General features: G+C 38.7%; 1 protein-coding gene across 2 annotated transcripts in view; it reads right to left on the bottom strand.

The window, feature by feature from the left end:
• ANO4 (anoctamin 4) overlaps nucleotides 1-23,434 on the bottom strand; it is a 388,617-nt gene that overhangs the window by 43,983 nt on the left and 321,200 nt on the right. For both annotated transcript variants that reach the window (XM_049782805.1, XM_049782803.1), the window contains exons 18-21: nucleotides 11,513-11,549; nucleotides 7,932-8,043; nucleotides 2,325-2,382; nucleotides 2,092-2,189 (exon numbers count right to left, since the gene is read on the bottom strand). In XM_049782805.1, coding sequence (XP_049638762.1) covers nucleotides 2,092-2,189; nucleotides 2,325-2,382; nucleotides 7,932-8,043; nucleotides 11,513-11,549 — 305 coding nt within the window. The remainder of the gene's footprint in view (nucleotides 1-2,091; nucleotides 2,190-2,324; nucleotides 2,383-7,931; nucleotides 8,044-11,512; nucleotides 11,550-23,434) is intronic.

Raw genomic sequence — 23,434 nt, 5'->3', positions numbered from 1 at the left:
TGTCAAGTTCCCCTCTTGGCACAGGGAGCCTGCAGCTCATAACTAGATTTACACAACTCATCCCTATAAGAGCAGTGCACTGACCCTTAGTGATGTTCCAAATACTTCTTATCATCTGGAACAGGATTAAGAAAATTGGAAGGAGGGGGCAGGTCAGCACTGTATGCTCTAAGGGATAAGGAAAATGTTGAGTAGTATATGATCATCAAACACATCCCCGAAAATTAGTGAAAGAAAATAAGAAACAGAGTTTAGGATAACTACACAATTTTGTCCATATCACTGAAGAAAAAAATATAACTTGCTTGAGTTCTATGACATCTTGGTGAATTCTATTATAATATTATAATGATTCTAATTTTCAAATAGTACATATTATTCTTACAAAAACTCCACCGCAAATTTCAGGCATTTGGAGCATGTTTTCTAAAACATGAGAATAGAAAGTTGGTATACCAGGAGGCTAAAATATTATTTCTCTAAGTGAGCCAGGTTCCAGTTCAATGTACAGGCTTCATGCTCTTCTGTGATCAAAGCAATTCTCTATGATTCCATGTTCAACTAGAACACAGGAGACAGCAGAATTCAAGGCAAACCTCGCAAAGACAACACATGCTTTTTCATAGGTAAAGATCAACACATATCTTTATCTTCCTAGTGAAGGTAAGCTGACTTCAAAATACTGACTTCTTTCTTTTTTCTTTTTAAAAATAATATCTTTATTTAAACACCGTGATTACAAACATGATTGTAGTTGGGTTTCAGTCATAAAAAGAACACCCCCCTTCACCAGTGCAACATTCTTATCACTGATGCCCCTCTCCCTGCCTGTATTCAAGAAAGGCTTTCGAATTCTTTCACTCATTGAAATTGTTATGATAGTTCTCAGTGTAGTTATTTCTCTAACTGCATTCACCACTCTTTGTGGTGAGCTTCATATCATGAACCAGTCCTTCTTGCTCTTTTTTTTTTGTTTTGTTTTTTGGGCCACACCCGTTTGACGCTCAGGGGTTACTCCTGGCTAAGCGCTCAGAAATCGCCCCTGGCTTGGGGGGACCATATGGGACGCCGGGGGCTTGAACCGCGGTCCTTCCTTGGCTAGCGCTTGCAAGGCAGACACCTTACCTCCAGCGCCACCTACCCGGCCCCCCTTCTTGCTCTTATCTCTGGGAATTATTTAAAAAATGTCTTGTTTTTCTTAAAACCCACATATGAGTGAGACTATTCTGTATCTCTCTTTCTCTCTCTGACTTATTTCACTCAGCATAATAGATTCCATGTACATCCATGTGTAGAAAAATTTCATGATTTTATCTTCCTGATGGCTGCATATTATTACATTATGTATATGTACCACAGTTTCTTTAGCCATTCATCTTTTGAAGGGCATTTTGGTTGTTTCCAGAGTCTGGCTATTGTAACAAGCACTGCAATGAATATAGGTGTGAGGAAGGGATTTTTGTGTTCCTAGGGTTTATCCCTAGGAATGTTATAGCTGGTTTCTTTCTTAACTCTTTAACTTTTTTTTATTCTTTCCTTAAAGTTTCTTTTCTGTACAGTCTGAGTTTAAAAAGTAGCATTCTTGATTTATTGTGTGACAAAGACTTACAATATTGCAACTGAAGAGGAAACTTAAAAAGAACACAGGGGCCAGAGAGATAGCACAGTCGTAGGGCGTTTGTCTTGCATACAGCTGATGCAAGACAGACATTGGTTTGAATCCCAGTATCCCATATGGTCCCCTGAGTCTGCCCGGGGCAATTTCTGAGCACTCCCAACTGTGATCCCCCCAAAAAACAAACAAACAAATAAAAACAAAAACACAAACTAACAACTTCAAGTTAATATCCAACTGTTAGGGGCCCACAAAGAATATTTGCTTTCATTCATGTGACTTATAATTGAATCTTTCAAGAGAATTAATGTTGACCACTATTGTTTTTGACTCTTGATGCACCAAAAACTCTGCTAGCTCCAAAATTTACGCTGGATTACCTGTGGAGTCTGTGGTTTATTTTATTTATGAAAACTAGAAAAACACCTAAAAATTAGCAATGCTGCCTTTTAGCAATAGAGATTTAAGGTACTTACGGGTAGCCAAGTTCCATAAAATTATTCCAGGTCTGCTTTAGCACCATTATAATACCCATTTGCAAACAGAGATCAATAAGGCATCCGCTAGGGTGGCACTGCAAGTTAGACACACAAAGAAATCCAAGAATGAGTGGAGAGTACAAAAGGTGGGCTGGTTTCTAAACAGAACCAAGGTGCTCCAAATGTGAGAAATGGCAGGGAAACAAAAGGAAAGATGGGAGAATACAGACCTCTTCTAGTCTCCACCTGTTGATCAATCTCAAGTAGGCACCTGGGTGTCCTGTAAATCTTCAACACACACAAAAAAAACAACCCATTAGCATCCTGTAGGTCTAAGCTTCCAGGGACTATGATATTCAAATTGGCACTATCTCTCACGAAAATGACCTTATTCCACTTAAGTCTCAGGTCTAGGAAAATCACAATCTTTCCAGAGCTGTCTTTCCTGTAGCTTCTGAACTTCCTGTGGGGAAATTTCTCTTTGCGCCAGTTTTTTTCTATTTTCTGTGATTTTTTTTTGAACATTTCCTTTTTTTCTGGTGAATATTAAGTGGTCTGGTTTCTGTTAGCAGCAGGTAGGACTTTGGGGATTTTTTTTTTAATTAAAGGCAATCTTTCCTCTAAAGAAAAGCATGATTAGGCTGACTCTTTGAGCATGTGTTCTCTTTTAAAAATGTATCCTGCTTATTTCTAGTCTGTGTTCTCTCTTAAACACATATTTCTTCTCTTTCTCACCCTTCACATCTTTCTAAATAAGTTTCAATAAAAATAATCCTTCTTCACCAAAAGAAAGACAGAAAGAAAAGAGGAAAGAAAGGAAGGAAAGAGAAAAAAAGAAAGAGGAAAGAAGAAACAAATAAAAAAAATAAAGAGTAAGGAACTCTGCTGGAACTCAGATGCCAGCACCCCTATCTGCCTGTCTTCTGTGCTGTGCTCCATTTTCAGCCTGATTTCATCCTGTGTGTGGCTCATCTGCCAACGGCTCACTTTCCCTAGAGCCTTCCCTGGAGGTGAGTTTACAAACCCAGAAATAGGAAGCCGCTGAACTCTGCTAGAACTCAGATGTCAGCACCACTATCTGCCTGTCTTCTGTGCTGTGCTCCATTTTCGGCCCGATATCATCCTGTGTGTGGCTCATCTGCGGATGGCTCGCCTTCCCTGGAGCCTTCCCTGGAGGTGAGTTTACAAGCCCAGAAAGGATGGAGCCAGAGGAGCATGGCCACTCCAATTTGCTTCCCTGCCGTGCACATCAGTTAGCCAATGAATACAACCACAACACGTAGAAAAACCCATAATAAAACTGTGGCAATGGGGAAACAACGCAGGCCAGCACCAGACATAGAGAATGACGATGGCAACTCTGATAACTTGAACATGACCAACCAACTAGTTAGTCTCTCAGATAAGGAGTTTAGAGTCGCAATATGGAAGATGTTCAAAGAACTCAAAGAAAGTATAGAAGAGAACACTAATAAGAATTAAGAGAATATGAAGATAGAAATCAGAAAACTCCAAACTGAAATTTCAGGTCAAATAGCAGGTCTGAAAAACTCAGTAGATGAATTGAAGAAAAACATGGTTGAGCTTTCCCACGGGTTAACAGCAGCTGAGGATAGAATTAATACACTGGAAGATGAGATGAATAGCAATTCCATACAGCAGAAGAAATTGGAAAAAAGCCTTAAAGCAAACAATCAAACAATAGAAAAATTACTCAAAGAATGGGAACAGATGAAAATAGAAGTATATGATAAGTTCAACAGAAACAAATTAAGAAACATTGGAGTTCCAGAGACCCAGGAAGAAAATCTCCAGAAAGAATCAATGGTCAAGAACATCGTTAAAGAGAAACTACCAGAGCTAATGAATACAAGTGATCAAATCCTGCATGCCCGAAGAGTACCAACTAAAAGAGACCCCAGGAAAAACACCCAAAGACACATCCTAGTCACAATGACGAATCCCACAGATAGAGGCAGAATTCTGAAAGCAGCAAGATCAAAAAGAGAAATTACATTCAAGGGAACATCCTTGAGATTTAATGCAGACCTGTCACTGGAAACACTCAAGGCCAGAAGGCAGTGGTAGGACATAGTGACAAAACTCAATGAAATAAATGCTTCGCCTAGAATACTGCACCCAGCAAAACTCACTTTCAGGTTTGAAGAAACAATACATGGTTTCACAGACAAACAACAGCTCAGAAACTTTACAGACTCAAAACCATTCTTAAAAGGAAAACTGAATGGCCTACTTTAAGAAAAGACTGACCAATAGACACACCAAACTTCGATATAAAGATGGCACTAACTCCCAGGACAATTCTTTCTCTCAATGTCAATGGACTTAAGAGACACAGAGTGGCTAAAGGGATCAAAAAACTCAATCCAACCTTCTGCTGCCTACAAGAAATGCACCTGAATAGTCAGAACAAACATAGACTCAAAATAAAAGGCTGGAGGAAAATCATCCAAGCAAACAACACCCATAAAAAAGCTGGAGTGGCCATACTAATATCAGATGACGCAAACTTTATACTTAGGAAAGTTGTAAGGGACAAAGATGGACATCTTGTATTAATCAATGGAAACGTACAGCAGGAAGAAATCACTCTCCTAAACATATATGCATCAAATGTGGGGCCAGCAAAAATGTTTAATAAAATTGTTGACAAATCTGAAACGTAATGTCAAAAATAACACAATAATTGTGGGAGACTTCAACACGGCATTGTCAACACTTGACAGGTCAACCAGACTGAAACACAACAAGAATATACTAGACCTGAAAAGAGAAATGGAAGAAAGAGGCCTAGTAGATATATACAGGACACTCCACCCCCAGAAGTCTGGATACACATACTTCTCTAATGTACATGGGACATTCTCCAGGACAGACTACATGCTAGCACATAGAACATACCTCCATAATATTAAGAGGATAGAAATTTTGCAGGCTACCTCGGTGACCACAAGGCCCTGAATTTATATGTGAAATACAAAGGGACACAGAAGAAAAACTTTAATATCTGGAAGTTAAACAGCCTAATACTGAATAACCAGTGGGTCCGAGATGAAATCAAAGAGGAAATCAAAACCTTCCTAGAAACAAATGACAATGAAGACACAAACTATCAGAACCTATGGGACACAGCAAAAGCAGTACTAAAAGGAAAATTTATAGCTTTGCAAGCACACATCAGGAAAGAAGGGGTATAACCTAAACAGCTTAATGACGCAGCTCATAAAATTGGAAAGTACTCAACAAAAGGACCCAAAAATAGGAAGACAGAAGGAAAAAACAAAGCTGAGAGCAGAAATCAATGAAGTGGAAACCCGAAAAACAATCCAAAAGATCAACGAAAGCAGAAGTTGGTTCCTTAAAAAAATAAACAAGATTGATAGACCACTGGCAAAACTAACAAAGAAACAGAGAGAGAAACTTGATAACTTGTATTAGGAAAGAAAAAGGAGAGATCACTACTGATATGGTAGAGATCCAAAGGGTAATCAGAAACTACTTTGAGAAATTCTATGCCACTAAAAATGAGTACCTGAAAGAAATGGATAAATTTTTGGACTTTTATAATCTTCCATAGTTGAATGAAGAGGATGTAGCATATATAAACACACCCATCACTACTGAGGAAATTAAGACAGTAATCAAATGTCTGCCAAAAAACAAAAGTCTAGGCCCAGATGGATTTACTAATGAATTCTTTCAAACCTTTCAAGACGAACTTCTACCAATCCTGGCAAGACTCTTTCATAAAATCAAAAAAACAGGAACACTTCCAAATAGCTTTTATGAAGCCACCATCACCTTGATACCTAAACCAGACAGAGATGCTACCAAAAAAGAAAATTATAGACTAATATCACTGATGAATACAATTCAAAGATCCTCAACAAAATCCTGGCAAATAGGATTTAATGCCTCATTAAGAAGATCATCCACTATGATCAAGTAGATTTCATCCCAGGAATGCAAGGCTGGTTTAACATCCGTAAATCTATCAACATAATACACAACATCAACAAGAAGAAAAATAGAAATCACATGATCAGATCAATAAATGCAGAGAAAGCATTTGATAAGGTCCAACACCCATTTTTGATCAAAACTCTCAGCAAGATGGGAATGGAAGAAACCTTTCTCAATATAGTTAAGGCCATCTACCACAAGCCAGAGGCAAATATTGTCCTCAATGGAGAAAAACTGAAAGCCTTTTTCTAAATTCTGGCACAAGATAAGGCTGTCCTCTCTCACCACTCCTATTCAACATAACAATGGAAGTACTTGCTATAATGATTAGACAAGAAAATGATATTAAGGGAATCCAGATAAGAAAGAAAGAAGTTAAGCTCTCGCTGTTTGCATATGACATGATACTTTACCTAGAAAACTATACAGTCTCTACAAAAAAAGCTTCTAGAAACAATAGACTCATATAGCAAGGTGGCAGGCTACAAAATTAACACACAAAAACAATGGCCTTTCTATACACCAGTAGTAATAAGGAAGAAATGGACATTAAGAAAACCACCCCATTCACAATAGTGCCACACAAACTCAAATATCTTGGAATCAACTTGACTAAAAATGTGAATGACCTATACAAAGAAAACTATAAAACTCTGCTCCAAGAAATAAGAGAGGACATGCAGAAATGGAAACACATACCCTGCTCATGGATTGGCAGGATTAACATAATCAAAATGGCAATACTCCCCAAATCATTGTTCAGATTTAAGGTGATCCCCCTAAAGATACCCATGACATTCTTCAAAGAAGTGGATCAGGCACTTTTGAAATTCATTTGGAACAATAAACAACGTCGAATAGCTAAAGCAATCATTGGGAAAAAGAATATGGGAGGAATTACTTTCCCCAACTTTAAACTGTACTACAAAGCAATAGTTATCAAAACAGCATGGTATTGGAATAAAGACAGGCCCTCAGATCAGTGGAATAGGCTTGAATACTCAGAGAATGTTCCCCAGACATATAATCACCTAATTTTTGATAAAGGAGCAAGAAATCCTAAATGGAGCAAAGAAAGCCTCTTCAACAATCAAGCCCAAACACAATCATGTATGTAATAATGTTGTTTAAATAAAAATTCAAAAAGAAAAAGAAATAAAGAGTAAAAGGAAGGAAAGGGAAAGAGGAAGAAAGTATAAAGAAAGAAAAGAGAAAAGAATGAAGTAACGAAGATAGAAGAAAAAGAGAAAGAAAAAAGATAAAGAAGAATGGAAAGAAAAGAAGGGAAGAATAGAAGGAAGAAAGGTAGGAAAGAAAGGAAGGAAAAAAGGAAAAAAATGTGTGACACAAATTTCCTGAGAAGTAGCTAGAAACTGAGCAGAGGTTGCTCATCTTACTAAACCTATACTCAGTTTTTCTGTTTCTTCCCACAGAAACCTACCCTGGTATGACACTGGTGTGGGCCACGAAACCTTTCTGAAACTCTGCTATATGCAGAAGTGTCCCAGAACCCTTTCCAGCCTTCATGTCCTTTCCTGAGCTGTGAAGTCAGGCATTGGCAATGCGCTCTGAGAGGGCTGAGCACCAGGGTGGATTAGTGGCACTCTTCATATCCAGCATTCTCACATAAAGATCATCCCTGCTACTGCTTTTGGCAGTAAAGATACACAGGCACTTGTGGGCGAGAACATTCGCAGGGCTGGGAAGGGAAAGCAGGAAGCTTATTCTTTGAACTTGTCATAAACCATCAGAATGAGGGACCTCTTTGACACCTGAATGGTGAGCCCTCTCCCCGCACCTTCCCTGGACACTCACTCCAACAGCGGCCTTGGAAAGTGAGAGGGTGTCCTCACCTTCCAAGGAAGAATGCGATGTAGAACGTGGAGCTATTCAGATTGACAAACTGAAAAAGAAACATTTTCAGGGTGAAGCTGTTTTCCCACTCAGACTCCGTGCGAGGCTGTTCTGTGGACAAACAGAGAGAGAAGTTGAGGGGCAGTCTGTGGCCTCTTCTGAATCCTCTTTTCCTTCCCTCTATTCACATGGTATCCCAAGGAAAACGCAAAAGACCCAGCTTGCTTGCAGATGCCATGGGACAGAAAGGCCCTCTGTGGCATCCTCAAATTTACATCCAGCCCAGTTTGGTGGGAGGTAAATGGAGGGACGGTTCCACACAGTGTTGCTACTCCAGGAAGCTCAGAGAACCTGTAGGATGATAGCCAGGCTTATAGAGGCTCCTTTGCAGTACTGCCTCTAGGCTCCAGCCCATCTTTTGCTCTTAGTTTCTGCCCAGGGAATACAGTGTAAATGGGATCAGAAATAGCTCAACTCCTAATAATTCCTTGTTCTTAACTTTCTTTATGATGTAATGCCAGCTGCTCCTGGGTGAAAGAAAGTCTAACCCCATCTTAGAGAGCTGTCAGGATCTGACTTTTCTGCCTGCCACGCTGACACACCATATTTGTTCTCATGGATAAAAGCCAAATAGATGATCTTATCTTTAGAGCCTTTACTGTCCATCATTCCCTGTCCCTTCTACAAATTATTGATCCTAGAAATTATCATCTTCTTAGATTTCAACATTCCCAAATCAAATTCTCATTAGACCCTGTGAGACGAACCAAATGATGTGTCCTTTGTCCAACTCTGTGATCTCTTTTCAAGTGTTACATTCTCACGCACACCAACTCAAAGGAATAGTAAGAATGCAATGGCACCTTTGCTGTTTTCACCTTCCTTGAGGTATTAATTGTGCATTTATCCTTTTACCCCTTCAGTGAATATTCTATACATTATTATCCAGAATTATTCCTGGGATCCTATCTGGGAAGGAATGGGAGAAAGGAGACTGACTAATTCTCCTTTAAGTGTCAATTGCAGAACAAAGATGTGCTGCCATTGAGAAGAAAAATTTGAAAAGATCTGGAACATTAGTGCAGCATGGCTTCCAAATTCTTGGTTCTATCAGCAAGTCTCCCTGCTAAGAAATTTTCCCCAGAGTCCACATCACAGATGAAAAGGGTACTCTTGGTTGGCAACATTTCCAACTTGGACCAAGACTAGCTGTTGAACACAGTTTCCTGGGTTTTCTTTTGAGGTCATACACATTTTTGTAAAGAAACTAGGGTACATATACACAATAGAATACTATGCAGCCATCAGGAAAAATGAAGTCATGAAATTTTCCTATACATCTGGATGGACATGGAAACTATTATGCTGAGTAAAATAAGCCAGAGGGAGAGAGATAGACACAGAATTCCATATTTTCCAGTGTATAAGATGACTTTTGAAACAAAAAAAAGTCAACCGAAAGTCGGGGGTCGTCTTATTCCCAGTATATACTGAAAAATGTTTCAATATGCCGCTAAACGAAAATTGTCTGAATATTGCCACAAAACGAATTTTCCAACTCGATCCTGCACCAATCACTGCAAGGCTGCTCGGACCGCCTCTCTAATCAGCCAATCCAAGCAGCCTTTTTTGCATGCAAATTAGACAATGTTCTGGACCCGAATCTACACTGTAAAAAGCCTGCTCAGATTGGCTAGAGTCAGAGAGGAAGTCTGTTACAGTATAACCTTTGAACCTTTGCTTGTGATTGGCTAACTGTGGTACATACAGTTGCAGCACAGGAATGTTCTATCTGATACAGCGAATATAGGCCTAAACCTATGTTTTAATTGCAAAATTAGGGAGTCGTCTTATACGCCAGAAAATATGGTAGTCTCACTGATCTATGGGATTTAAGAAAAATAAAAGCCATTATTGTAATAATACCCAGAGACAATAGAGATGAGGACTGGAAGGACTGGCTCACTATAAGTAGCTTACCACAAAGAGTGGTGGGTGCAGTCAGAGAAATAACTACACTAACAACTATCATGACAATGGTAGTTATGAGAGAAATAGAATAAAGGCAGGGGTGAGGGGAGGATGGTGATGGGGGTAATTGGTGGAGGGAAGGTGGCACTGGTGAAGGGGGTATTCTTTTTTATAAATGAAACCCAGCTATAAACATGCTTCTAATTATGGTGCTTAAATATATTATTAAAAATGGTTCTGAGTGTGTTAGATACAAGAGGTTGTATGATGCTGTAATATTTGTGCTTTAAGATATAATTTCTCTTTTGAAAATATTTTAATAATTTATCTGCATAACCTTTAATATTTGTTGGGGAATATTGAGCCATAAACTATTAGCATACTCAATCAATAGAAAACTATGGTAAAGTTGGCTGAAAAATAAGTTTTCTATTCTCAAATGTTGTAAGAACATCTACTTTCAATGATACTAGTTTATGATAATCATATTTTTGGCAATTTTTAAGTTTTAGATAGAAATAATTACCTCTATCTTCTATTCCCATCTGAACATATTTAAAATGTCCCCATAAAGGCAAAACAAATTATATGCCATTAAAAATGCAAGGAATTTTATTTTCAGCAACATTTAGAAAATGATATTTGGAAAGATACTCTCCAGAATATAAACTATGATAGCTTCAGATGCACAAAGCAGAGAATCTTGTTACTGGCAGTGTAGGAACTGATAGTTGTTGGGTATTAGATGGATGTTGGGTATTTGTTTTTGTAGGCAACCAGAATATTAGAGACACTTCAATCCTGTGGTCTTTTGCTCAATTAACATAACATCTCCTGTTGTTATATATATATACTAGATTCCCCACCCCCCCTTGCACCTCTCTAAACAAATACTACAGAAGATCAAACTCTTTCAGGCCTTTCCAGTATTATTTAAATTTCTGTTTTTACTAAGATCACATAGGCTGACCTTACTGTATATTTCAGAAGTGCTTTACTCACCTTTTCAAAAGTTAGCTGTCACACTAAGTCCCTAAATGCCAGTACCCTTAAACCACAGCCCACATTTACCCCATCTACTGTGTCTTATACTCCACAATCTCAATTCTGCCATCCAGATGCTAGAGTTAGTTGAAAACGGATTCAGTCTATTCTCAAATGTTGTAAGAACATCTACCTTAAATGAGACTAGATCATGACATCTTATTTGTGACAAATTTCAAGTTTTAGGTAGAAATGATTAACCCAGTTTCCTACTCTCAACCTAGATATATCTAAAATATTCTAATAAAGGCAAAATTAAATTATATGCAATTTAAAAGGGAAAGGATTTTATTTTCAGCATATTTATAGAACTAATATTTGGAAAGATGCTTTCCAGACTATATACTGCAACATGAAATGTAAAGGGATGTCAGAAAGATACTACAGCAAGTAAGGTGCTTGCCTTCACATAACCCACTAGATTCGATCTCTAGCATACCATATGGTGTCTTGAGCAATGCCAGGAGTGATTCCTGAGCACAAAGACAGGAGTAACCCCTGAACATTTCCAGGTATGGCCCAAGCACAAATAAATAAACAAACAAATAAAAAGGGTTCCACTTACCTAAATTTGTCAAAAGAAGAGCAACTTTTTCATAGAGCTGTAAAACAAATGGTATCTATTCAATAACAAGCTTAAAGGTATTTGAGAATCTATAATTATAAAGGAAACGGGTAATAAAATCAGAAGTAAAAATTATTCAGTTACCTTTTACTGCTCAGACTATAAAAATATGGTGAACCACTGTGTCCTATTCTGCCATTAAAAAAATCTTATGGGGCCGGAGAGGTAGCAGAGCAGTAGGGTGTTTGCCTTGCATGCAGCAGATCCAGATCAGACAGTGGTGCAAATCCCAGCATCCCATATGGTCCCCTGGGCCTGCCAGGAGTGATTTCTGAGCACAGAGCCAGGAGTGGCCTCTGAGTGCTGGCAGGTGTGATCCCCCCCCCCAAAAAAAAAGAACCTTAGTATGTACCAAGACCATAACATCAATCAACAAATTGAGAGTATAGGTGTGGGAGAGAAGAAAGGTCAGGTCAGAGGGACATAAATAGGAGTGGAAAGTCATGGGCCCTTCAGAGTTGGTGGAAGCAGTAACTTTATATATTATCGCTAGAGACTTTTACCCTCTCCCTTCTCCTCCTTATGACTATAAACTTAAACACTATTGTAACCCTATTATCTAAACTATAATTTAAAACAAAAACTACTTCTGGGGATGGAGTGGTGGCACAAGCAGTAAGGCATCTGCCTTGCACACACTAGCCTAGTACGGACTGTAGTTCAATTCCCCGGCATCCCATGTAGTCCCCCAAGCAAGGACTGATTTCTGAGCTCATAGCCAGGAGTAACCCCTGAGCGTCAGTAGTGTAGCCTCCAAAACAACAAACAAAACAAAACAAAACAAAACACAAAAAAAACACAACAACCCCCCCAAAAAACATTACTTATAATTGTAGGGTCAATAGTTCTGTGGTTTGTTGCCATTAAAGACAAATTTTCTAGATGATTTTAGGAATATCATACATGCTTTGCATCTGCAATGAAAACCTAAGATTGAGAGTAATACCTGAGAGTAATCCAGAGAGTAATACTGCTACTGCACTCCTACTGCTTTTACAGTGTGTCCGGTTTTCTAGGTTATAGCACTGATCATACCGACAAATACAGAAGTGGTCATTAAGTATTGTAAACTCACAGAGCTTATGATACTTGATTTTTGTTCATGAGTTGATTGCATGAATCCTTTATTAACCAAGAAATCTGATAAATGAGGGAAAGGAGAGGGAGGGAAGAACTATATATGTGTCCTCATGGAGACTTCCATCCACAGACACCATTCAAAGCAAAGCCAACTCTAGGTAATCCTCAAGTAGATTACAAGTTGGAAAAACAAAATAGTAGAACATGTACTTGTGAAATCAAAAATGATAAAGAAAAATTAATCAAATTGATAGTAGTAATATAATAAAGATCACAGTTAGGTTAGAGAAGTGAAATGAACCAAATAGAAATCCCTAGATTGGGATTAGACCTTGAGCAATCAGACAGCTTTTGGACCTATGCATTTTTTTTAACCTTTTTGTTACATGTTAATGTGGTTGAGAATGGATACTGGACTCACTTATCTCAAAGTCCTTCTAACTTCCTAATACAAGACCTTTGTTAATTACAGAAACTGGATCACATTGTATGTCTCTATACTTTCAGCAATGACTACAGCTTACCGACATAAGATTAATTAGCTTATAGTATCATATTTTGTATCTAAAAAAGTTAAATAGATTACTGTAATAAAAAGTCCTGTGGGTATATCTTAGTTATACATCTCAATTTTATCATAGAAATGACATACTAGTAACCAAAAATGTAAAGCAGATGTTATAGTCAAATATGTTTGAATATTTTGAAGGTAATAAATTAAATAAAATTAAATTCCGTTAAAGGAATTTAATGATTTAATTATGATACAGAATTTATTCAAGTGGGAAGACAGAGTCAAAATGGTTTTGGTAATTTAGACTTTATGCTGTTCATGTTCATAAATATTTGTCAGATTTTTTTTCCTTTCCTTGAAAACTCTGCCTCAAAGAACTCAGAAATTGTTATATAACACAATTATTTGTAAATAGAAATATTTTAGAAAGAAATAGCATAAGAATAAATATCATTGATATTTTGAAAAACATGGACAGTTATCTGTGTACATACTAGGTTTTCTGGGTTTTGTTAGCACTTTAGAAATATGTCAAAGATACAATATTGGCAGGTTGTGACTAGGATGCAGTGAGAAAGGGCACAGAGACAGAACTGATTCCAGCAAAGAGCTCCAGGTGACTGGTTTCTGAAAAAGCTAAAATAAAAAAAGAATGATTTCCTTTGGCAAGAGTAGAAAAGCCAAATTTCCAAAGTTCCTGCCACAAATACTAAGTCTTAAGATCTGAAATTTAGAGGATCAAAGAGAAATGTGCAAAAGCAGGTATAAGCACTTCTAATTTAATCTTCTCAGCCTAACCAATATAGGTGTGTTAGTTCTAAAACAAACCTTATTTTCAATATTACTTCTGTTTTGGAAAAAGGCACTATAGATTTTTGCTGTATAAAATCTAATGAAATATCTGACTCATATGGCTTAAAAAGGCATCTTTAAGGAGGAAACAGCACTCTCCAAAAAAGTGGAAGCAGAGATAAACTGATGGGAATATATTAATTTGGGAAGCTTCTGTACCTCAAATAGTGAGTAGGATACAAAAGCCACCCACAGAATGAAAGAAACTATCTACCCAATACCCATCAGATAAGGTGTTAATATCTAAAATATACAAGGTACTGACGGAACTTAACAGAAAAATCATCTAATCCATCAAAAAATGGGAAGAAGAAATGAACAATTTTCAAAGAAGAAATACAAATGACACATGACACATATGCTTTACAACACTAATCAGGGAGATGCAAATCAGAACAACAATGAAGTATCATTTCATGCCACATAGACTGGCACACATCACAAAGAACAAGAACAATCAGTGCTGGCCGGGATGTGGAGAGAAAGGGACTTCCATTCACTGGTGTAAATGCCGTCTAGTCCAGCCTTTATGGAAACGATATGGAGATTCCTTTAAAAGCCTGTCTAGAGTACAGGTGGGGGTTGGGTGGGGAGGAGGGAGATTTGGGACATTGGTGATGGGAATGTTGCACTGGTGATGGGTGGTGTTCTTTACATGACTGAAACCCAAATACAATCATGTATGTAATCAAGGTATTTAAATAAAATATATTAAAAATACTGGAAACTGAGCTTCCATATGACCCAGCTATTCCACTCCTAGGAATATACCGTAGGAACACAAAAATACAATACGAAAATCCCTTCCTCACACCTATATTTATTACAGCACTATTTACAATTGCCAGACTCTGGAAACAACCAAGATGCCCTTCAACAGATAAATGGCTAAAGAACTGGTACATATACACAATGAAGTATCATGCAGCCATCAGGAGAGATCAAGTCATAAATTTTCCTATACATGTATGGACATGGAAACTATTATGCTGAGTGAAATAAGTCAGAAGAAGAGATAGATAAGGAATTGTCTCACTCATCTATAGGTTTTAAGAAAAACAAAAGACATTATTGTAATAATGTCCAGAGACAACAGAGATAAGGGCTGGAAAGACTAGCTCTCGATGTGAACCTCACCACAAAGAGTGGTGAGTGTAGTTAGAGATATGACTACATGAATTATCATGACAACGTTAATGCATAACGGAAGTAAAATGCCTACCCCGTTTACAGGCATAAGTGGGTTAGAAGGGAGATGTGGGGCATTGGTGGTGGGAATGCTGCATTGGTGAAAGGGGCTGTTCTTTTTATGACTGAAACCCAACTACAATTATGTATGTAATCATAGTGCTTAAATAAAAAAAATTTAAATTGACTCATATGGGGCCAGAGAGATAGAATGGAGGTAGGGCATTTGCCTTGCATGCAGAAGGACAGTGGTTCAAATCCCAGCGTCCCATATAATCCCCGAGCCTGCCAGGAGAGATTTCTCAATGTAGAGCCAGGAGTAACCCCTGAGCACAGCCGGGTGTGACCCCCCAAACAAACAAACAAACAAACAACCCCCCAAAAAAAACCCACATTTGACTCATATAACTTAAGTTGAATAAAATAGATTAAAATAGTGCTCAGTCATTCTGTTCTTTTTGGGGGGTGTTGGGCCACACCCGGTGGTGCTCCTGGCTATCTGCTCAGAAATCGCTCCTGGCAGGCACGGGGGACCATATGAGATGCCGGGATTCGAACCAACCATCTTGGGTCCTGGATCAGCTGCTTGCAAGGCAAACACCGCTGTGCTATCTCTCTGGCCCCGTGCTCAGTCATTCTGAGGTTATACACTTTGTTGACATTCTGTATTATTTAATACCAAATTGAGATGTACTTTGGCTTACCCGGGAGTAAAATAAAATTGAAACAGTCTAGCATGGATCAAAAATTCCATATGAATCATTCAATTTTGAAATAATTTTCAAGATATAATAAAAAACTAGCAAATGCTTCTTCACTAGTTATTAAAAGGTATATTTTGTTAGGATACAGAAGATTTTTTACCTGTATCATAAATTTTTGTTTATTTATTTATTTTAAAGAATATCTCTAAGCACCATGATTATAAACATGATTGTAGTTGGGTTTCAGTCATAAAAAGAACACCCCCTTCACCAGTACAACATTCCCATCACCAATGCCTCCAACTCCACCCCCCCACCTTCCTGTATTCAAGACAGGAATTCTACTTTTCTTATGCATTAACATTATCATGATAGTTGTCAGTGTAGTGTTCCTCTAACTGCACTCATCACTCTTTGAAGTGAGCTTCATATCTTGAGCTGGTCTTGACAGCCCTCATCTCTATTGTCTCTGGGTATTATTACAATAATGTCTTTTCCTTTTCTTAAAACCCATCAAAGAGTGAGATTATTTTGTGTCTATCTTTCTCCCTCTGACTTATTTCACTCAGCATATAGTTACCATGTCCATACATGTACAGGAAAATTTCATGATTTGAAGTCTCCTAATGGCTGCATAATATTCCATTGTATATATGTACCACAGTTTCTTTAGCCATTCATCTGTTGAAGGGCATCTTGGTTGTTTCCAGAGTCTGGCAATTGTAAATAGTGCTGCAATAAATATAGGTGTGAGGAAGGCACTCTTTAATGTGTTTTTGTGTTCCTAGGTTATCTCCCTAGGAGTATATAGGTGGATCATATGGGAGCTCAATTTCCAGTGTTTTGAGGAATCTCCATATTGTTTTCCATAAAGGCTGGAACTAGATGGCATTCCCACCAGCAGTGAATGAAAGTTCCTTTCTCTCTACATTCTGATCAGCACTGATTGTTCTTGTTCTTTGTGATATGTGCCAGTCTCTGTGGCATGAGATGGTAGCCCATTGTTGTTTTGATTTGCATCTCCCTGATGATTAGTGATGTGGAGCAATTTTTAATGTGCCTTTTGGCCATTTGTATTTCTTCTTTGGGAAAGCGTCTTTTCATTTCTTCTCCCATTTCTTGATGGGGTTGTATTGTTTTCTTCTTAAGTTCTGTCAGTACCTTGCATATCTTAGATATTAGTCCCTTATCTAATGTTATTGGGTGAATGGTTTCTCCCATTTTATGGGTGGCCTTTGTATCCTAGATAATATTTCCTGTGAGGTGCAGAATCTTCTCAGTTTAATATAGTACCATCTGTTTATCTCTGTGGTGTGAGATGGTATCTCATCGTTGTTTTGATTTACAACTCCCTGATGATTAGTGATGAGGAGCATTTTTCATGTGCCTTTTGGCCATTTGTATTTCTTTTTTATCAAAGTGTCTGTTCATTTCTTCTCCCCATTTTTTGATGGGATTAGATGTTTTTTTCTTGGAAAGTTCTGTCAGTGCCCTGTATATTTTGGCGATTAGCCCTTATCTGATGGGTATTGGGTGAATAATTTATCCCACTCAGTGGGTGGTTCTTGTATCCTTGGCAATATTTCTTTTGAGGTGCAGAAGCTTCTCAGCTTAATGTATTCCCATCTGTTGATCTCTGCTTCCACTTGTTTGGAAAGTGCAGTTTCCTCCTTGAAGATGCCTTTAGTCTCAATGTCATGGAGTGTTTTACATACCTATTGTTCTATATACCTTATGGTATCAGGTCTGATATCAAGGTCTTTAATCCATTTGAATTTTACCTTTGTACATGGTGTTAACTGGGAGTATATGTTCGCTTCTTTGCAAGTGGCTAACCAGTTCTGCCAGCACTACTTGTTGAAGAGGTTTTCCCTGCTCCATTTAGAATTTCTTGCTCCTTTGTCAAAAATTAGGTAATTGTATGTCTGGGGGACAATGTCTGAGAACTCAAGCCTATTCCACTGATCTGAGGGTCTGTCTTTATTCCAATACCATGTTGTTTTGATAACTATTGCTTTGTAGTAGAGTTTAAAGTTGGGGAAAGTAATGCCTCCCATACTCCTTTTCCCTAGGAGTGCTTTAGGCATTCGAGGGTGTTTATTGTTCCAGATGAACTTCATAAGTGTTTGATCCACTTCTTTGAAGAATGTCATGGGTATCTTTAGAGGGATCGCATTAAAACTGTATAATGCTTTGGGGAGTATTGCCATTTTAATGATGTTAATCCTACCAATCAATGAGCAGGGTATGTGTTTCCATTTCCGTGTGTCCTCTCTTATTTCTTGGAGCAGGGCTTTTTAGTTTTCTTTGTATAGGTCCTTCACGTCCTTGATCAACTTGACTCCAAGATATTTCAGTTTGTGTGGCACTAATGTGACTGGGATTGCCTTCTTAACGTCCATCTCTTCCCTATCATTATTAGTATATAAAAAGGCCATTGATTTCTGTGTGTTAATTTTGTAGCCTGCCACCTTGCTATATGAATCTATTGTTTCTAGAAGCTTTTTGGTAGAGTCGTTAGGGTTTTCTAAGTAGAGTATCATGTCGTCTGCAAACAATGAGAGCTTGACTTCTTCCTTTCCTATCTGGATTCCCTTGATATCTTTTTCTTGCCTGATCGGTATAGCAAGCACTTCCAGTACTATGTTGAAGAGGAGTGGTGAGAGCAGACAGCCTTGTCTTGTACCAGAATTTAGAGGAAAGGCTTTTAGTTTTTCTCCATTGAGGATATTTGCCATTGGCTTGTGGTAGATGGCTTCAACTAGATTGAGAAAGGTTCCTTTCATTCCCATCTTGCTGAGAGTTTTGATCAAGAATGTGTGTTGCAGCGGCGTTTGCCTTGCAAGCAGCTGATGCAGGACCAAAGGTGGTTGGTTCGAATCCCGGTGTCCCATATGGTCCCCCGTGCCTGCCAGGAGCTATTTCTGAGCAGACAGCCAGGAGTAACCCCTGAGCACCGCCGGGTGTGACCCCCTCCCAAAAAAAGAATGGGTGTTGGACCTTATCAAATGCTTTCTCTGCATCTATTGATATGATCATGTGATTTTTATTTTTCTTGTTGTTGATGTTTTGTATTATGTTGATAGATTTATGAATGTTAAACCATCCTTGCATTCCTGGGATGAAACCTACTTGGTCATAGTGTATGATCTTCTTGATGATGCATTGGATCCTATTTGCCAGGATTTTGTTGAAGATCTTTGCATCTGCATTCATCAGGGATATTGGTCTATAATTTTCTTTTTTGGCAGCATCTCTTTCTGGCTTTGGTATCAAGGTGATGTTAGCTTCATAAAAGCTGTTTGGAGTGTTCCCGGTTTTTTCAATTTCATGAAAGAGCCTGGCTAGGATTGGTAGTAGCTCCTCTTGAAAGGTTTGAAAAATTCATTAGGAAATCCATCTGGGCCTGGACTTTTCTTTTTAGTCAGCTGTTAGATTACAGTTTCAATTTCCTCCGTAGTGATGGGGGTGTTTAGATATGCTACATCCTCCTTACTTAACCGTGGAAGGTTATAAGAGTCCAGGAATTTATCCATTTCTTCTAGGTTCTCATGTTTAGTAGCATAAAGTTTCTCAAAGTAGTCTCTGATTACCCTTTGGATCTCTGCAATATCTGTCGTGATCTCCCCCTTTTCATTTCTTTTTTTTTTTTTTTTTTGGTTTTTGGGCCACACCCGGTGACGCTCAGGGGTTACTCCTGGCTATGCGCTCAGAAGTCGCTCCTGGCTTGGGGGACCATATGGGACGCCGGGGGATCGAACCGCGGTCCGTCTCCTAGGCTAGCGCAGGTAAGGCAGGCACCTTACCTCGAGCGCCACCGCCCGGCCCCCCCCCCTTTTCATTTCTAATACGGGTTATCAGGTATCTCTCTCTTTCTTTGTGAATTTTGCCAATGGTCTATCAATTTGGTTTATTTTTTTCAAAAAACCAACTTTTGCTTTCGTTGATCTTTTGAATTTTTTTTTTTTGGGTTTCCACTTCATTGATTTCTGCTTTCAGCTTTGTTATTTCCTTCTGTCTCCCTATTTCTGGTTCCTTTTGTTGGTTATTTTCTAATTTTGTGAGCTGCGTCATTAAGTTATTTAGGTATGCCCCTTCTTCCTCCTGATGTGTGCTTGTAGAGCTATAAATTTTCCTCTCAGGACTGCTTTTGCTGTGTCCCATAGATTCTGGCAGTTTGTGTCTTCATTTTTTTGTTTTGATTTGTTTTGATTGCCTCTTGGATTTCATCTCAGACCCACTGGTTGTTCAGTAGCAGGCTGTTTAATTTCCAATTGTTAAAGTTTTTCTTCTGTGTCCCTTTATAATTCACATATAATTTCAGGTCCTTGTGGTCAGCAAAGATAGCCTGCAAGATTTCTATCCTCTTGATTTTTTGAAGGTATGTTTTATGTGTCAGCATGTGGTTTATCCTGGAGAATGACCCATGTACATTGGTGAAGAATGTGTATCCAGGTTTTTTGGGGTGGAATGTCTTATATGTCTACTAGTCCTTTTTCTTCCATTTCTCTTTTCAGGGCTAGTATGTTTTTGTTGGGTTTCAGTCTGGTTGACCTATCAAGTGTTGACAGGTCTGTGCTGAAGTCTCCCACAATTATTGTATTATTATTGATGTCTTCTTTGAGATTTGTCAATAATTGCATTAGATAATTTGCTGGTCTCTCATTCGGTGCATATATGTTTAATAGTCTGATTTCTTCTGTTGCACATATCCCTTGATTAGTACAATTGGGTGCATATATGTTTAATAGTCTGATTCCTTCTGTTGCACATATCCCTTGATTAGTACAAAGTGTCCATCTTTGTCTCTTACCATTTTCTGAGTATAAAGTTGGTGTCATCAGATATTAATATGGCCACCCTAGCTTTTTTAAGGCTGTGTTTGCTTGGATAATTTTCCTCCAGCCTTTGATTTTGAGTCTATGTTTGTTCTGATTATTCAGGTGTGTTTCTTGTAGGCATCAGAAGATTGGATTCATCTTTTTGCCCCATTTTGCCTCTCTGTGTCTTTTAATTGGTGAATTTAGTCCATTGACATTGAGGGAAATGATTGTCATAGGATTTAATGTCATCTTTGTAAATAAGTTTGCTGTGTTTGTTGGTCTCTCTTGTCTTAAAGTAGACCTTTCAGTTTTTACTTTAATGCTGGTTTTTCATCTGTGAAGTTTCTGAGCTGTTGTTTATCCATGAAGCAATGTATCCTGCCTTCAAACCTGAACGTGAGTCAGGCTAGGTGCAGTATTCTCGGTGAGGCATTCATTTTATTCAGTTTTGTCACAATATTCCACCACCGTCTTCTGGCCTTGAGAGTTTCTTGTGACATGTTTGCTGTAAGTCATAAGGATACTCCTTTGAATGTAATTTCCCTTTTTGATCTTGCTGCTTTCAGTATTCTATCTCTATCTGTGGGATTTTTCATTGTAATGAGTATGTGTCTTGGGGTGCTTTTCTTCGGGTCTCTTTTAGGTGGTATTCTTTGGCCATGCAGGATTTGATTGCATGTAGTCTTTAACTCTGGGAGTATGTCTTTGATGATGTCTTTGACAGTGGATTCTTCCTGGGGATCTCCTACCTGGGCGTCTGGAACTCCAATGATTCTTATGTTGTTTCTGTGGAGTTTATCAAAGACTACTATTTCCATCTGTTTGCAGTCCTTGAGTACTTTTTTCATTGCCTGATCATTTGTTTTAAGGTTCTTTTCCACTTTCTTCTGTTGTGTTGATTTTTTTTTTTTTTTTGCATTTCATTTTCCAGCACATTGATTTTGTCCTCTGCTGTTGTTACCCTGCTGGCGAGGCCATCCACTGAGTTTTTCAGTTCAGCTACCATGTTTTTCAGATCTGTTATTTCTGTTTGGCGTTTTCTGATTTCTGTCTTTGTGTTCTGTTCAGATTGATTTATGCTTTTTTTTGAGTTCTACGAACACTTTCTATATTTCTATTCTAAACTCCTTATCTGAGAGGTTAATCAGATGGTTGGAATTTTTTGGGTTGGCCGAGCTATTGTCTTCATTCTCTGTGCATGGTGTTTGCCTGCGAGGTTTCCCCATTGTCACGCTTGTGGTGTGATTTTTTTCTGTGTGTTGTGGTGGGGTTCATTGGTTAGAAAGAGTGCGTGGCCGCAGAAAGTGCGTGGCTGCGCTTTTCTGCGGCCTCTAGATGACAGTTTTTTTTGGGGGGATGCACTTCCTAGGCCTCTGAGGAGAGCTTCAAGTATTCAGGAAAGACAGACAAGCAAAGCAAAAAGTTCCCTTCAAGTCCTCAGGGTCATCCAAGGCACAGCAGGAGGGCGGAGCCAGCCAAGAACTCTCTGTAGCAGGGAAGATCACAGGCAGGAACCCTGATGAAATCCAGTCTCAGGTGGCTGGAAACACCATGGCCCAAGATGGCTTCTGCGCACTTCTTACAACAGTAGAAACCAGCAGGAATCAGTGTGTGTATGTCCCGATCCACCTCAGAAGCAGACAGGATCACCGGCAGGAATGCTGATGAAATCCAGTCTCAGGCAGCTGGAAACCGCATGGCCCAAGATGGCTTCTGCGCCCTTCTGACTCCTGGCAGAAACCAGTAGGAATCCGTGTGTGTACGACCTGACCCACCTCTGAAGCAGGCAGGATCACCGGTAGGAACGCTGATGAAATCCAGTCTCAGGCAGCCGGAAAGTAATGCGATTTTTATTGTGAATATTCAGTAAGCAAAATCCCTTATGCGGCCATGTTTCACCCTGACTTTGCCTCCCGAGGCCCCCAGGTAAATTGAGTTTGAGACCCCTGCTCTAAAGATACCTGTGACATTCTTCAAAGAAGTGGATCAGGCACTTTTGACATTCATTTGGAACAATAAACACCCTAGAATAGTTAAAGCAATCGTTGGGAAAAAGAATTTTTGGGAATTACTTTCCCCAACTTTAAACTGTACTACAAAGCAATAGTTATCAAAACAGCATGGTATTGGAATAAAGACAGGCCCTCAGATTAGTGGAATAGGCTTGAATACTCAGAGAATGTTCCCCAGACATACAATCATCTAATGTTTGATAAAGGAGCAAGAAATCCTAAATGGAGCAAAGAAAGCTTCTTCAACAAGTGGTGTTGGCACAACTGGCTAGCCACTTGCAAAAAATTGAACTTAGACCCTCAGTTAACATCATGTATGAAGGTAAAATCCAAATGGATAAAAGACCTCAATATCAGACCCCAAACCATAAGATATATAGAACAACACAGCTTCTTTTTTACAGTCAATCTGATCTCTGTTGCATAGTGATTTGATAGGATGCTGTGGGTATCCCCTCCCCCAAATTTTTATTTATCCTACCTGAATGATCAGAACTGCCCACACCTGGAGTGGGTAAGTGGAGGAGTTTGTATGGAGGGAGAGAGGGCATAAGAAGAGTTAGAGAGAATAGTGTGGGAGAGGCAAATGGCAGAAGTGAGAATCAGCAGAAGTGAGAATCAATAGTGAGATTCAACAGAGAGATTTAGTATCAGCAATTCAGCAACATATTCAGCATCAGTAGCATTAG

The sequence above is a fragment of the Suncus etruscus genome, chromosome 11, assembly GCF_024139225.1.
Source record: "Suncus etruscus isolate mSunEtr1 chromosome 11, mSunEtr1.pri.cur, whole genome shotgun sequence".
Classification (NCBI taxonomy): Eukaryota; Metazoa; Chordata; class Mammalia; order Eulipotyphla; family Soricidae; genus Suncus; species Suncus etruscus.
The sequence above is the reverse complement of the archived record's forward strand: the minus strand, read 5'-3'. Positions and strand labels throughout refer to the sequence as shown.